Below are 16,651 nucleotides of genomic sequence, written 5' to 3'. Positions count from 1 at the left end.
AAGTTCCATGTTAAAGGACAAAAATTAAAGACCAAAGACAAAATAGGAACAAAAGTGCAAATGACCCAAAGAAAACATAGAGCAAAGCATTCAACGGGTCCGTTAAGGTTAACTCCTATAGCGCAAAGATTTTACTGCGCTAAAGCACTTAACGGATCCATTACGGTTAAGTGCTTTAGTGCAGTATGTAGTTTTGTAACATTTTTTTTTTTTTTTTTGTTGGGGTATTTTGATTCAAAATGGTTTTTTTGAGGGCATTTTGGTTCCGGACTCGAGGAATTTCAGCCAAATCTCTGGTGTTCCCAGTTGTGTAGATTGAGCGTACAACCAGCCTTGAGAGTTGTACCAAGTCGGTGGGATTAGTTAGTTGCAATGAAGCCAGAATTATGATCAAGTCCTGGATAGTTTTAATGTTTAAGTTACTGCTTTTACATTTCAGTCCCTTGTATTTATAATTTTGAACAGAGCCTGGTACTTCCTGCAGGCTGCAGCAAATGAAGCAGAGTCGATCTAAAAATAAAAATACTCTCTAGTGTCCTGTTTCAGTTACCCAATCATCTTTCATCTCACATGTGAAGTACTATTAAAGAATTTATCAGATGATGATTTTCCAAGGAACATCAGTACTGAGTGAAGTGCATAAAAGCAGTAGAGGGGGCAAGAAAAAAGACTATACTTTTCCTTCTCTTTTTTTCTTTTCTTTTTCCTGTGTAGCACAATAGATGCAAATTCGTTGACATCTCATGAGCAAATTAATAAAATGTTGAAACTAAAAATTAAAAAAAATTCATGGTTGAAAAATTGGTGCTACACTAAAACTTCAACGCATCCTCCGCAAATTTCAACATAAAACTCAAAATTGAAGTCTTAAGATCTTCGTTGGTCACGGCAGTTTTTGTTTCAAAAACACCCTTCATGATGCGAGTGTATAATCTTTCCAGCTGAGGAATGCCATAGTTCTTTGTCCGCTTCACGAGTTGCTTCTTCACGGACTTGATTTTACCGGACAATTCTGCATCTGACATCATAACATCTCGGGATGTGCATCCACTTGTATCTGGTACGTCTACAGGTTGATTGCCATCAGCAAGAGTGCTTTCTGGCCTTTGCTCTGAAGCACCATCTTCATGGTCATCAGATGACTTGGAAGGCAAGGAATCCTGATGTTGTAATTCATCATCTGGCACTGAAGCACAGACAGAACATCGTCAGCCACAAGAGGATTTTTTGTCCCAAACACTACAGCAACCAGAAGGCAGCTATCAAAATATAATGTTTACAAGAAAAATATAACGTTTACAAGAAAGATGTACCAGGAACAACTGGATCTCAATAACAGTTATTTAGCAAATACAAAACTTATTTACCCGAATGTGCAGAATCAGCATGTTTCTTGTGCCTTCTCAGTGCTTCATAGCTCTGACCTAAGTTGACTTCAGGCTGGACATTACGAAGGCGGGCACTAGCTCTAGTCATAGTAGTCGACTGTAAGACAGGAGTTTGTGGCAATGCATCTCCACCTAATTCATCAGGAACTGACACCGGACCCCCTTCAGCAGCAATCTTCTCACAGAAGGCAACTAAGGCAGGATCCATTTGGGAAAGCATTCCGTGTACCTGTAGAGAAAGACATAACACAATGTCAAAGACGAACTCAAACTATACAAGAAAGTACACCAAAGATAATTGGAGACCAGTAGCTGTGAACATACTGAATCTCGAAGTTCATGAGCTCTACTAACAATCCTCGCCCCATTGTAATCATCTCCATTGTACTTCTGCAACATAGTCTTACATCATCAAAATATGGCACCACATTGACATAAACTACTTATCCAATAATAGTCATTCATCCTTTACAGTTCTTAATGTAAGTTGTACTTGGAAACCAGAATGAGGGACAATTTCACAGAACAGAGTTGTTCCCTCTTATAATCCACAAAAATGATGTAATTAATATTTAGAAAACCATGTTGATTCAGAACCTAATTTAATGATTTGTAACGAATAGACACCACACAGTGATTAGTTCAATTGCAGCCATAGTAACATCTTCAGTCAAGCAGTTGGAATATACTGCTAATAGAAGGGTAGCAAATCGGACAACAAAAGTTAATATGAAGATAAGATAATCAGCTTGGTCCATTTTAAAAGTGATTGATGCGGTGCTAACTTGTTACAGTTTTGAATAGGGTGGTTGGGTGGCAAAAATTGAAATACAATGGCAATATAGAGTTTGCTTATAGACAGTCAGATTTTGTACAATGGTCATCCCTAGCATCCTCCTTTTTTTAATAAACTTTTATTGATGAAGACGTAAGTAGCCCTCACAAAAAGATACAAGAAGTTCCTAGCATCCTCCTAATACTAGCATGAAGAAATGTAGACTAAGAATTGCCAACCTACCATCCCAGAAGTCTGACGAATAGACATACAGAAAGATCAAAGGCGTTAGAGAGTAGCATCTACCTTTGCGTTGCTGACAATGAGATCAAAATCTTCTAAGAATGCTTTGGAGGTGATGTACTTCCCACTGTCTACACGCTGCAGCAGAGTTGCCATGTCCATTGGGTTCTGGATGATTGAACGATAGTTTGGAGCATCTTCATCCATTACTGGATAATGGAAGGCGCTAAACCGTTTATCGTACAGAATCCTGCATTGAATGATATGTGTTGGATGATCAAAATTTAACTTATATATGATGCTGTCATGACCAATAATGGAAGATAATATGTTACACCTAAACCTTGTACCAAAACTGAGAAAGACATCCACAAAACATGCAGAGGAGAAGGGGAAAAGAAAATAACAAAATGAAAGAAACTATTAACAACAAAAAATGTGCAGATGAGCCAAATAGTTGAAGCGAGGACTAATGCACAAGGATGTGAAAACAGCAAAACAGAAGCAAAGGAAGGCCCTGCACCAACTTCACAAAAATAGCATAAAACCGATTTCTGAAAGACCATATCTCCAGCTGAATTTTTTTTTCCAGAATTTGATGTGTGTCAACATGGAGGCAATCCTTTTATGAGAAACTTTTGGTTAGGGAGGAGGTTGATTTACCATGTAACACAATATGGGCTCCAAGTGTGCTGAGGAAGTTATGTTTTTTCACTAGGCTAGTCACTAGAGGGGTGATTTTGACAGTGAAAAATCTTAGAAAGCGGAAGGTTGTCTGTGTCAGTTGGTGTTACATGTGCAAGGAGGCGGGCGAGGATGTGGACCACCTTCTACAATGCGGACTTACCATGAGATTATGGTGGGATTTGTTTAAGTGGTTTCGCACTCCTTGGGCAATGCCAAGCACGGTGAAAGATTTGACGTTCAGTTGGAAAAGTGTGTGAAGGAGGAGAAAACGAAGGGCTTGGAATGTGATTCTGCTTGTGTTAATGTGGGTAGTATGGAGAGAGAAATAGAAGAGCTTTTGAAGGAGTAGAGTCAAGTTTCTCCCAGTTGAGGAGTAAGTCTTCGCTCCCTTATTTTCTTCTGCTGTAAGCAGAAGGTTCCTTGTTGTACAGATGATTGGGTGGAGTTTGTAGAGACTCATATTTTGTAGATTCTTTACCATCTGGTATATCCCTTGTATACGACCAGTTTGGCCATGTTTATGAATGAAAATACTTGATTAAAAAAACATGGAGGCAACTCCACAATAAGAGGTCGACGACTTCATCTAATAGAGTTTCTTATGTCCTGAACAACAAAAATTTCATGAAACATACATGCAAATACATTCAAACGCAACAATAAGACATTTTCCGCCATTTCAGTTTCTAAACACAGAATTAAGATTTAGTATCTGAAAATATAAGTATGTGGATATCACCATGAAATGTAGTTACTTCAACCAAATTTAGAAACCATGTTTTGAATTTCCAGCTAATACGATTTCTCAGATCAAATATATACCGGTTGCAGACATCACGGAGGCACATCCTCAATCGCCTAAGGGCATGGCCCTCAGCTTCAGCTTTGGCTTTTACTTCAGATGCCTTCGGTCCAGCAGACACCTTTGGCGCCTTTGGGAGTTCAGGAAGGGAGTCCAATTTACCGGACTTCTTTGTTGTAGCTTCAACTTGAATTGACAAAGCAGCTTCTATGAGACGATCAAAGAACAGAGACCTATCTTCATCTGATGGAGTATCCAAACATAAGCTGGAGATAAGGTACAGCTGTTAATACTACCTTGAAGATGGACTCATATATATGATTTATCAGGTCATTTACCAAAACAAAAAGAACAAAAATATATCTAATTCTATATCTATCCGCCCCCAAAAGGATGCTTTGTACGAGCTTACACAATATAGGTTCTATGCTAATATAGGTTCTATGCAAGCTCCAAATTTTAGCAACAAAGCATATTATAGAGATTGCAAATGCAGGATCCCGAAAGAATATTAACACCTTCTGCAACGCAATTTTCAGTAACATTACTTTGTATTTCATTATCCATAAATCTAGTAATGACCAGTTGTAGTCATCATTATCTTTCTGAAATGGAGTTGTCGTCCTCATTATCTCGTCCACCGACCGAAAGCAATGCTACATCACCTGGACCCTCTATCATCAGTGACTAAGGAGATCATATTCTTATAAGCAAATGTTATGGGATAATGCAAATAACACAACTTAACTAGTCAACAAAATACGTTATGCAGCATAGAGGCTTTCAATTTCTTTAAGGGGAAAAAAAAACTAATAAGCATTTAAAAGTAGTTCGTGACCATCTTAAGAGAACGGAAGGCTCTATAGACCAAATCCCCTTTCAGCTTCCACCAATGGTACAAATAAGCAATGTTGTCAAAGCCAGATAAATTGCACAAGAGAGCTGTTTCAGAAGATCCATATTGCCTAGACGAAAGACAGCACAACTTTTCTTAAATGTAGCCAGAAGGAATTGAATATCATTAGCACAAAATTTTATGACACTATTCCAAGATACCATCAAGGCAAAGAGCGCTCCTGCTAAACATACAAGACTACTTTCAGCTGCTTGAGATCACCACCAAACTCAATGTAATTTAGGCCCAGAGAGTATCCTTGCTTCTCCTTCTACCTACAGAACTTAGTCCCACAACCTTTCAAGAAGAAGTGTGAAGTTTTGACCCCACAAAACTTTTAAGCAAGAACTATCTGTGACTGCAAACATCAGGTTTATCCTAAAAGGATAATACACTGTCCGTGATGTTCAGGATAAAAAGCTATACTTGCAGAAACCACAACATAGGCAGAGACCAATACCATCATTAATACAATTATTCCCTCTTTTGAGAACTAACCACAAATACAATAACATCATTGAATGCATCAACCTTCAAACAGAACCTAAAATGAAACTGTAAGCCAACTAAGACGAGGAAGTAAAATTTACAAGCAGCTGGTGAACAGGTAAGATAACAGATGAAATGAAGGTAAATAATAAGCATATCGAGAGAATGCAAAGAGAAACATGCTAATGAAAAGACAACTAAAAGGTGGAGCTCAATTTGAACAAAGCATACATGCTATGGTGTGAAAATACTGAAGAAGGCTCATCAGGTAGTTCAGAAAGTGGTATTGATGAAGTCCCAAATAACAGTATAGGCAAGTCAGATGGGAGCTCTTCCAACAGCGTCCGCAGAACAGCTTTGAGCTGGTCATGTGCCTGAGAAATAAGCAGGGTCAAGAAAATCATTTATGCACTAAAAATGTCAAAAATGAAGCACCGTAGAATGAGGAAAAGGAAAGATGTGAACAATAACTCACATTCTCCCACCAAAGATGGAAATGAGGTAAATAGAGAATTGACGGAGTTGTTCTCCTTGCTTCACTAAATATGTGAACTAATGCCTCCTCTGGTGTCTTCGCACCGGGATCAGAAAGAAGGGATGGAAGTCCAAGCGAATGAACAGGAAATTTTTCCAATTCATGTAAAATTGCAGGCCCTACATGATCCTGGAAAACTACATGAGTAAGTATATTTAGTGAAGTCCATATTTCTCCAACTCATAAAAGAAACGTCCAAAGTTAATTACCAGTCCAACACCTTCACTACCACATAGCAGAAGTCGAGGTCTGTACACAAGAGGAATAGCAGAGCCATAGGAGAGCATGGAAAGTTTACTCAATTCTGAAGAAACTGAAAGAGGAAAAATATCCGAAATGATGCTCATAGCTTTCCTGAGAGGTCCGTGCAGACAAGGTGCAACAACAGAAGATAATGGCCTTGAGTGCACAATTGAGCCTCTATGGGCAGCTGGAGTGATTGTCGTCATGGCCTCTAAAAAATGATACTTCTCCACCGTGACTGATTCAACATCTATCAAGAACTTGTCATCACTAGTGTAAACTTGAGGATACTTTTCACGGAATGCACGAATAGCAGCTTCTGTGCACAATGCCTTTAGATCAGCACCGCAATATCCCACACAACTAGCTGCAAGTTCCATTTTTAGCTCCTTAGAAGGAGGCTGTTTCCACTTCCTAGTGTGAATATCCAATATTTCAGAGCGTGCCTCAAGACCAGGTAGAGAAAAGTTAAATTCACGATCAAATCTTCCAGGTCGCCTCAAGGCTCCATCAATGGCGTCAACCCGATTGGTTGCACCAATCAAGACTACTTGACCTCGAGAGTCAAGGCCATCCATCAAAGCCAGTAAAGTTGACACAATAGAATTATGAATCTGCTCTTGCTTGCTAGACCTAACAGGAGCAAGTCCATCAATCTCATCAAAGAAGATGATGGAAGGCTGGTTCCTCTGAGCTTCTTCAAATAACAATTTTAGCTGTCTTTCAGCCTCGCCCACCCATTTGCTCAGGACATCAGCACCCTTCCGCATATAAAAACTCACTTTCTGGCCAGCCTTTGACGCAGCACAAGCTAATGCTCTAGCGATCAGTGTTTTACCTGTGCCCGGAGGTCCACACAATAAAACTCCCCTTGGGGGGGTGATGTTATAACTTGCAAAGAAGTCTGGATATAATAGTGGGAAAAATACCATTTCCTTCAGTGCATCTATATATTCAGAAAGCCCACCAATGTCATCAAAGCTTATCGTTTCATCCACTTGCAGTGGTTGAATATCAGCCCCTCCCTTGGAGCTTGGTCCAGCAGTTTGAATCCCAGATGTCAAATTAGCGGAAGCCTCACTTTGATGACCCCATCCAGATGCAGCCACATTTAATCCCCATGATGTTGTTCCTTGCATGTCTAATCCTCCTAATAGCCAAGGTGGTCCAGATCTGCTCCCACCTCTACCCCAAGGAATTGGAGGACCTTGGTCCAGCTCATCTACAAGAAGAGAATCATCAGAGTCATCACCTCGCGTCATCCGATGACGTTTATGAACTCGGGATCCTCCTCTTCTTACATCTCTGTTGACCTTGGTTCCCATTCCTTGCTGAAGTACCCTACGAGGAGATCTTGGCCTTTGTTTAACTCCTTCCATAGAAAGCCTGCGTACTTCAGCTCGGTTGCGGAGGTCATATCGCCTTCTACCGTCCTGTTCTTCACCCTCTTCATCATCACCATCTTCGTCGCCTTCATCTTCACCCTCATCCTCTCCATCATCGTCACCACCACCTTCATCCTCCGCCTCACCATCATCAGCATCATTATCATCTACATCATTTCCATTTTCAGGATCACCCTGGCCAATCTTCTCGTCGGAAGTATCTTGTTCATCATCAGACCTTAGATTTAACTGCTGTCTTGCAACTGCTCTTGCCCGACGAGGTCGTAATCCTGCACGACGAGGACGCAGTCCTTCACGTCGAGGCATGAGGTCATCCTGACTTGCACTGTTATTATCTACTCGGTTCCTAGAACTTCGATACTTTGGGCTCTGAAGCAAATTCACATTAAACCAATTTTCAAAATAACATCTACCACTTCACATAGTATGGCAAATTAGATGGAGTAATTCGATATTCATAGATGACTTGCTATATGCTATTTTACATTTTGAATTGGAAATTCATGCTAGCAAGACAATAGAAACCTTACCATCAAGTCATTATCCTCAGTTCCAGAACTATCTGTATATCCTTCAAGGTTCACAGAAATTCTCCTCTTTCTCGTAGAGCGTCGAAGGTTGGCGGCAACTGACTGCCAAAAAATCATTTTCAAACATCTTATAACTTGTATTTCAAACACCTTATAACTTGTTCTTTTTCTCCTAAATACGTTTTCAAAGACCTTACGAAATATGTGCAAATAAGAAGACAAATGTCATGAAAAGAATGGTAACAGAATCAAATGGGTACACAAAGGGAAAAAAAAAAGATTCCCAACCACACATAGAACAAGGTTAACTTGAGCAGAGATGGACGAATTTGGTGGAGATATCGCCATCCAATGCCATATAGAGAATTATCTAATCATGAAAATTAACTAAATAGGCACCATGGTGTCACCAAAATACAACATACACTGTATTGTAACGATTCTATAAGTAGTGACATTAGTTAAATCCAACTGTATATCAGATATCCTCCGTTCACTAACATTTTTGATAAGTATATAATCCTCCGTTCACTAACATAAGCGTGAAAAAGAAGACAATGTAGTACAATCTAAGATATGTTCACTAGCCAAACTGTCGTTTCAGATTAAACTTAAATGCATAAGCAGATCTTGAGTTTTAGGAACCACAAAAAAGGAAGATGCACTTTGTGCACAAGATGCCATACATAATCAACAGAAGACAGAGAAACAAGAAAAAGCCATACATCTGCATTTTTTGTCCGCACTGGCCGACTACCAGGACGCAACATCTTCGCAATCTGAGATGCCGCAGTCCTTGTCTTGGTCTTGCTTCTCTTAGGGCGAATCATCTTTGGAGTATAATACAAGTATGGGCGACCATACAATTTTGGCCTTCGTCGAAGCCTGTCACTTGTACGAACTGGCCCTGAAACAGCGTCATCAGCTTGACCAGATCGTTTAGAATACATTTTGGTTACAAATATTTCCCCATGGAGATATACCCTCTACCCTACACATGCAGATCAGACTGTCAGCAAACCGCAGATTCAACATCCACATAAGAAGCATAGTACCGCATATCTACTTGTCTAAAGAATAGGAATGGTGCATGCGCTTCACTTAATCCAGAACTTGATTATACTAGTAGACCCAACAAAAGGCATAAAAGGTACAATTTTCTGCTCAATGCCTGGTAAAAGGAGAATGTAACATAAAAGAACGTCGAATTAGGATTTAAAATAGTATGCTATAATACATTTCTGATCTTGTTAAATAAAGGTAATACCCTCCATTCAATTGAATGACATAGTTTGAATTCAGTCATTTCAACTATTTATTGCCCGGTGATACAGCATAAAATAAATGGTAACCATTATTACAGTGTTGATATTCCAAGAGATTGAAACCGGGATAGATAGTCCACCACAGTGTTTCTGGAAGCGTGAAGCAGTAAAAAGCGATGAGGCCCCGCTTCACGCTTCAAGCTAAGCGTGAAGCGAAGCGCTCGCTTCATTGAAGTGAAGCGCAATTTTCTAAAAAAGACCAAAATTAACCTTGCACAATTAAATTAATAAACTAAAATGACAAACTCAATTAATTAAACTCCAGCAAGCAGTCCAGACCAGCTCAGAGAGGAAAAATAAGAAAGACAAAGAAATCAGACCTTTGTTATTGTTCTTTGGAGCACCCAAGAGCAGTGTTATCAAAGGTGAAAAATGCAAAAAAGCACTAAGGGGCTTTAAGCGCAAAAGCGCAAATAAAGCGTGAGCTTTAATGAAGAAAGGACCAAATAGAGAAGAAATATAAATACGTACTTCTACTCCAAGACTAATAACTTTAAGCATGAATAACAAATATATGGACAAAGAAATTTAAAAAAAGAATTACGATAAAAGGAAATATCAATTGTTTAGTGTCGACTCTTTAGGATTACGCTCATTGGCAAGGGAAAGTATGGCTTAGAGCCTTGATGACGACACTGAAGCGTCCGTTAAGCCAGGCGAAGAGTTCAACATGTTTTGCGCCTCGCTTCAGGGCTTAAGCACACCTTTGACTAAAAGGGTAATTTGACTAAATTATCCTTACTTATTCTTTGATCTCAATTTAATAGTATTATCTTCTTCAGCACATTAATCTCTCACCACATTTATTAAGGGTAAAAGTGAAAACTAATAGTAATTATATCAAAGTTTTTTAAAATGACAACTATTTAGACCATCTATTTTTAGTAAGGACGACACGTAAAGTGGACCGGAGGGATTACTAGCATTATGATAAATTTGGATGTTAGTTTAAGATATATATATATTTTTTTTAATAAGAAGGTAAAAGTTTTATTGACAAGTACCAAGGAGGCGGAGCTAGGATTTTGAGCTTATGGCTTCTAGATTCTAGAAAAGAAAAAGTTACTAAGTTCTTGATAAATTATTTATACATGCTAAGCGGTTTTTTAATACAAATACAAGATTTACGCCAACGCTATTGGGTAATGCCGAACCCGTAGGCAAAAAGGCTAGCTCCTCCCTCGCAAGGAGGTACTGCAGAAGTACGATGGGAGCTCTTCTCCTTCTATAGAATGAAGGAGTACATAAGATCAGACAAAGAAATAAAATCAGTAACTGTTCCTCTTACACCAGAAGTACAAATTCTTAACACATTTAGATTTTAAAGAGGACATATGTATTTTCTTTCTACAAAAGTATGTACGATATCTCTCAAGCTAAATACACTATGGACTTCAATCTGTAGCAGTTGAATTTGCGGGAAAATGAGTCCTTTACGACACTACTACCCGGGACATCCATGTATAACTTTGAAATCTATCCTCATTGGTAAACCCCCCCCCCCCCCGGCCCACCCCAGATCAGATTTTAGTAACTGAATTTAGTGCAAGAGCAACCTTCAGGCAATCAAATGCAACATAAACCCATATGCGTACGTAACTGATTTACATAGCCACTCATCCTTCCTTTTGACAAACACCTGGAAATTCTTAGTCTCTGATGAATCCTTTTCTTTTTATGATAAGTTAATGTAGTCTCTCAGAAATCAAGCCACCCAGAAAGCGAAGGGCGAATTCAAAAAATGATGTCTCCCAACGTAGTTACAAAATCATCATTTTCCCTAACAAATAACATCAATTCCCTCCTTACACTTTCCTAATTCAAAGGTTCAACTTTTGTAAAAAAATAAAAATTGAATTCATAAGTCTCAAAAACCCTAAAGCAAATAAAGCAAACAAAACAGGGCAAAAAAGTATCAAAACAACACCTTAAAGCGCCACACAAAAACCAAACCACAACAAGCATGCAAAAAGTGATTTAATTTACCACAACCTAGGGTTCAATTTGAGTTCAAATACAAGTACTTAAACAGCATAAAAAACAACGTCAATGCATCATACAAGGCATAAACAAATATTAAAAAAAGATAAGGTCTCAACAGAGAAAGCTATCTCACCAGAGAGGCGAAAAAACAGAGAAGTAAACAAGTGGACACGTGGAGTGAAGTGAAGAGATGAAACTTCAAATGTGAATGCAACAATTCGATCGGAGCTCCGGTTAAACCTCACCGTCGCCGGCGTAGGAAAGCAAAGAGGGAAGACTGACTGAGGAACTGCTGGTGTTGGCAACGAGGAAACGAAGAACCAATGTGTACGTTTCAGTTTGTTTATATAGAGCGGGGTGGACTCAAACGGGTCGGATCCGACCCGTTATATATTAGTGGTATTTTTGTTTTTATTCTTTTTTTTTTTTAGAATGTGCATTGTGGTTCGGGTTATTTAAACGGAAAATTAAAATTTTAGTATATTTCTAACGTTTGTCAGTTTGTCTTATATATGTCATCAGTTAATTTATCGGTTCGTAAGTGCCATTGTTATTATTTTTTGTCTCAAATATACCGTTCGCTAGTCGTTTTTCAAGACACGTATGAGTATCTTTTGAGCTTTCTAATTTCTTAAAATTTGAATATTTTTAATTGTTCGATGATATGTTTCAAGTTATTGAATTTGTCTCTCTGATTCCATAGCTTAACATATATAAAAGAAAACGCAAATTTAGACATTTTACCTTGTATAAGTATTGGTTGTTGATTTGTCTATATAAGTAGTAAATTTTGAAATATTTTTTTATAAATTTAATCGAGATAAAACAATTTATTTAAATGAAAGGAAAAAAACAGGAAAAAAAAAAAAAGACACACCTTTACTCCTTAATAACTCAACTTTTTTTTTTCCGAGATCAACGCACCTAGTATGTTATAACAATGGAAAAAAATACAAAGAAAAGATACGAGAGTAATTATTGATTCACTATGCCATACTTTTAACATCTTTTGGCACCCTATTAACATATCATTTTGCTGAACAAAAATAATTCCAAACTATACATCAAATGATCCAACAAAATATGACGTCAAAACCTCACTTCCTAATCTTCACATCTTTCCCGTATACCTCTTTATACAATCAGATCATTAATAAGGTAATTGCAAATAACTTTTCATAATAAACGTCGATTAGCAACTTGATAAATAGCTTTATACCGTTTATAATGTTAGTCCTATGTGACACAAATTTTTTAACCCCACCATTGGTGCACAGCAACACCTTCATCCCTCAACATACCATACAACGATAAACATTCCCAATATGCCCTCCTACTTTTCTTTTTATCACCTTTTTTCACACCTTGATGCTTACACTCCATGAAAAGTTCATCAACTAACTTAATTGCTTTGTTCCTTACCATTTCTTCCACCACTTCAGCTTCTGCTTTCATTACAACATACTCATTTTCCTTCACATTCTTCTTTAGCCAATCTGACATTCCAATCAACGGTGCATTTGACTCTTTTGTCACTGTTTCAATTTTGAATATCTCGAATTTCGTATTTCTAGTTGGATAATGCTTCGAAAACCAACTAGAATCGCCTGATGCTTCGTTTTTATTTTGTAAACCAACATCAATAAATACCCTTCGTGGGTAGCTTTCAAGGGGAATGTCCATCAATTCTGGCAAATAACGAGTCCGTTTGAGATATCTACTCGATTTTCCTGATGCTGCTCTAGGTGGTTCGAGTAGTACGTCTTCTAGTTTTTTTAATGCATCCTCTTTCGCGTTTGGACCAAAATTGCACAATTTTCGATGATGATGTGTCGTAGTTGTTGATTTGGTAGAGACAAATGAACTTGTCTTTCGCAGGGCTATAATTGTGGAATCGAATTTTCGTACGTAGACAACTTTGTAATTTGATGGTTGCGAAAATGTAATCATAGTGTCGTCACTAATTAGTTGGATAGCGACGATGCCACCTACCCTCATAGCTCGATCGACAATATTGAGAGATTTGGAGGAGTCATAGGGAATTAGTGCAAAGTCATAAGTCTCTTCTTTACGTGCCAAATTTGAAAGAGAAATCAAATCCATGTTGTAATCACTTGTAACTTGAGAATTGTAGATAACTTCTTCATTTCCATTGGTAATAAATAGGGATTTGTCCCCTGTTTTGAGAAGGCCTTCATTGGCCAAATCATGAAAAATTAGAGGCAAAGACTCTAATTTAATCGGATTATAATTGGCCATGTGATCAGCTTTAGAAACATTGATATATCCATAGCTCGATGTTAATCCCCTGATTATCGTGTTAATCCAGGGGAAAGAGAGAATAACCAATCCCAAAATAGCAACTTGAGAAATCAACTTCAAAACCCACAAATGGTTTAATTTAATAATGACCAAATGTGTATCACCATAAAAGCCTAATGCATCCGTGTATAGGCTTTTCATTTTGTCTTGTTTGGTATGAGAACCATGCAACAAATTCATTGCCTTATACCTCATTTTGTCTTTTTTGAGCGGGACAATCGATTTAATCCCGCCTCCACCCTTAATCGGATGTCAAATGTTCAATGGAATTCCCCAAAAAAATTTCGTTATGTTGGTGTGAATCTGAATCAATCGGGCCAGTAAGCAAAAGAAGAAAGTTCAAAAAGGTTGAAGGTGTGTACAATTTTTGAAAAAGAGAACATGCAAATAATTAATTCAATCTAAAGAGCAAAAGGGAAGTAGCTAGAGGTGCAAAATGGCTATAATTTTAACGAGTGCAAAATCTAGAAGCGGTGTGGTTTCCACCCACGAGGGCAACACGATTACTTTGCAATCTTGACCATAACCACATTAATTCTTGTAGCCTTTGAACCTCCATTTCCTAAACTATAAAAATCTCCTTCCTTTGTAAAGTTTTCAGATCAACATGACTATTTTTTTCAATCTACCTCATGATGATCTACCAATATTTTCGCAATTGATCTGAAGGAAAATAAGGAAGGAGGAATTAGTACAAGAGAAAAAGACTAAAGACTTTATTCTTTTTTGTGTTTTTTTTGTTCTTTTATGATTTCTAAATGTTGGTGTTTCTTCCTTTTAAAAGGCTTTATAGCAACTAATATAGATAAATGAGATAAGACATTTCTTGTTTGAAAGAATGGTTGGTAATGCGGAAATTTCTAGCTTAAAAGGAATGGTGAAAATTTGTTTACTATGTTGACCAATTTGGTTCAAGCGAATGAACAAACAGATATGGAAGGTTAGTATTAACTATTTCATTATAACCATTGAACAAGAATTTGTTATACGTGTTGGTGCGTCATAACTTGTTATCATATTGGTAAGGAAGCAACAATCTATTGTAATTTGCTTTGAGAGATGATGTTCTATTTCATTATCGGTGTAAAATTTATTTATACAATCAGGTAATTACAAGTGGACTAACTTCTTCTTTTTTAATAAATATTCATGAGAATCTGATAGCTAACCTGCTATTTCTTACTTTCAATTACTTTGGCTAATGATTTTGTTTACTCTTGTTAATGATGTTCGAACTGGTCGATGATTCCATGCCCTTATCCTTTGTTTCATGTCTTCTAAATTTCCTAAATAAGTACTTTATCCTTTAGCAAATTAACCAAGGACCTTAACTGTATAAATATAAGACATTTCCTTCTAATTATATGTTTATTCGAGATCTAAAAATAAATGAAACAATCAGACTCGGACATGCGTCTCAAGATATCTACGATCTAGTTGTTTCAACATCTTATGCTCTCAATTCCCTAGTATATTCATTGTCGACTTGACCATTCTTCTCTACCTACTCTGAAACAGATAGTTTTGGGTTTCTCTATCGTTGTAAATTAGTCAACTAATTAGAGCGTTAGTCCTACAAAACTTGGCAAACGAGCTTTCACGTTTTACTAATTAATCCATTTAACTTTTCTCGTCTTTGCTTTTTCATCAGTTGCTTCCACTTCATCAAAACAATCTCGTCGTTCAATAAGATATATTTTTAAATAATATATCGGCACATAAATGGTTATGGACGGGGGGGGGGGGGGGGGGGGGGCTATTTGGAGGGTAAAGGAATTCAATTGCTCAGTCGATGAATTATGTTGTGTAATAGAGTGAAAAAAATAATTCTTTTAGTTATATATAAGTTGTTGAATTCACTTAACATAATATAAGATTCTAATATAGTGATAAAGGAGATCAAAAGTTGACTTTAGTCATAATTTAAACGGAAAAGGCTCAAATATGCCATCCAACTATCGAAAATGGCTCATTTATGTCACTCGCCAATAGTTTGGCTCATTTGTGCCATCGAACTATAGGAAATGGCTCATTTATGCCATCGAACTATAGGAAATGGCTCATTTATGCCACTCATCAATAGTTTGACTTATTTATGCCATCGCCCGTTACCAAAATGACTCATTCGTGCCATTTTTCATTAATGCCGGTTTTATAATACCAGATATGACACGTGGCTCCACTAACACTAAAAAAACCCGAAAAAGAAACACCATTTCCGCATGCATCTTTTTAAAGGAAAAGAAAGTTTAAATTAAGAAAAACATTTATTTTTTGATATTTTTAATCTTGTTTATGATTTAAATAAAATTAGCATTTATTAAATAAGTTAAGAGTCAATTCTTTTTAATTTTTAATATTATCTTTATTTATAGTTAAGTTTGTTAAATCTCTCAATGAAAGAATAAATATAATGTGTATAGATGTATTTAGACCTAGGCTTTAATCATCATATTTACTAGCATAAGCCGATGAGATTACGAGCGGCTAATTAATATATACCAAAACATCTATTTTTCTTTTAAATTTAAATTATATGTTAACAAATTCATAAAATGCTAAAATGTCTTTTCAATTTATAATTACAGTTACTTTGAAATTTTTTTATACACTTCAAATTATGTTAGTTTACAAAACATTAAGTTATTTGTGCCTCTTTAATACTAATTTTCTGCAATACTTGCTTCCTCATAAACAATTCTTTTAGTAAGTTATCCAATTGTGCGACCAACTTAAATAATTAATAATACATAATTAAAGAGCAACCATATTAAAGGAGTTGTGCCAGAAGAGAATGCAACACAAATTATTTTTTTCTAATCAAAACTTTTATGAGTACACTTTAACTCGACTTTGGGCCTGGACTCAGCACGGGCTTTCAAGAACTAGTACATATAATAGATTGTGTTTTCCTATGGAGCACTCGATTGAGTATTCGGCAAGCCATAAGGATAGCCTCCCCTACAAATTCAGAACTTATTAATAAGACATTCATTTTATTACGTTGAGTATGGTTACATTTTCTCCA

General features: G+C 37.0%; 2 protein-coding genes across 4 annotated transcripts; both read right to left on the bottom strand.

Moving 5' to 3' along the window:
- Nucleotides 1-649: 649 nt before the first annotated feature.
- LOC132033637 (ATPase family AAA domain-containing protein At1g05910) lies at nt 650-11,623 on the bottom strand. Of its 3 annotated transcripts, none has more exons than XM_059423664.1 (11): nt 11,435-11,623; nt 8,719-8,984; nt 7,994-8,095; nt 6,024-7,832; nt 5,755-5,943; nt 5,511-5,653; nt 3,916-4,161; nt 2,470-2,656; nt 1,713-1,778; nt 1,368-1,617; nt 650-1,186 (listed from the first exon to the last, which is right to left on the bottom strand). In XM_059423664.1, the coding sequence occupies exons 2-11, from the start codon at nt 8,941-8,943 to the stop codon at nt 813-815; spliced, it is 3,591 nt and encodes a 1,196-aa protein (XP_059279647.1). In that variant the 5' UTR covers nt 8,944-8,984; nt 11,435-11,623; the 3' UTR covers nt 650-812. The 3 variants fall into 3 exon arrangements, with proteins under 3 accessions (XP_059279647.1, XP_059279648.1, XP_059279649.1); XM_059423665.1 differs by having other exon boundaries at nt 8,719-8,979; XM_059423666.1 differs by lacking the exon at nt 8,719-8,984.
- Nucleotides 11,624-12,133: 510 nt separating this feature from the next.
- Nucleotides 12,134-14,383, bottom strand: LOC132035371 (uncharacterized). The gene has a single exon (XM_059425628.1). It carries the CDS (start codon nt 13,816-13,818, stop codon nt 12,556-12,558), a length of 1,263 nt encoding a protein of 420 aa, XP_059281611.1. The 5' UTR covers nt 13,819-14,383; the 3' UTR covers nt 12,134-12,555.
- Nucleotides 14,384-16,651: the final 2,268 nt, after the last annotated feature.

This window comes from Lycium ferocissimum, chromosome 10 (assembly GCF_029784015.1).
Source record: "Lycium ferocissimum isolate CSIRO_LF1 chromosome 10, AGI_CSIRO_Lferr_CH_V1, whole genome shotgun sequence".
Classification (NCBI taxonomy): Eukaryota; Viridiplantae; Streptophyta; class Magnoliopsida; order Solanales; family Solanaceae; genus Lycium; species Lycium ferocissimum.
This window is presented reverse-complemented; position numbering and strand designations above follow the sequence as displayed.

Bases quoted from the DNA above. Each gene is read 5' to 3' on its own strand.
- LOC132035371 (XM_059425628.1), bottom strand. From the start codon at position 13,818: ATGAGGTATAAGGCAATGAATTTGTTGCATGGTTCTCATACCAAACAA.
- LOC132033637 (XM_059423664.1), bottom strand. From the start codon at position 8,943: ATGTATTCTAAACGATCTGGTCAAGCTGATGACGCTGTTTCAGGGCCA. The intron at 8,096-8,718 runs GTATGGCTTTTT...ATTTTTTGGCAG, and splicing joins TGCGGACAAAAAATGCAGAT to TCAGTTGCCGCCAACCTTCG. The intron at 5,944-6,023 runs GTAATTAACTTT...GTAGTTTTCCAG, and splicing joins GTAGTGAAGGTGTTGGACTG to GATCATGTAGGGCCTGCAAT.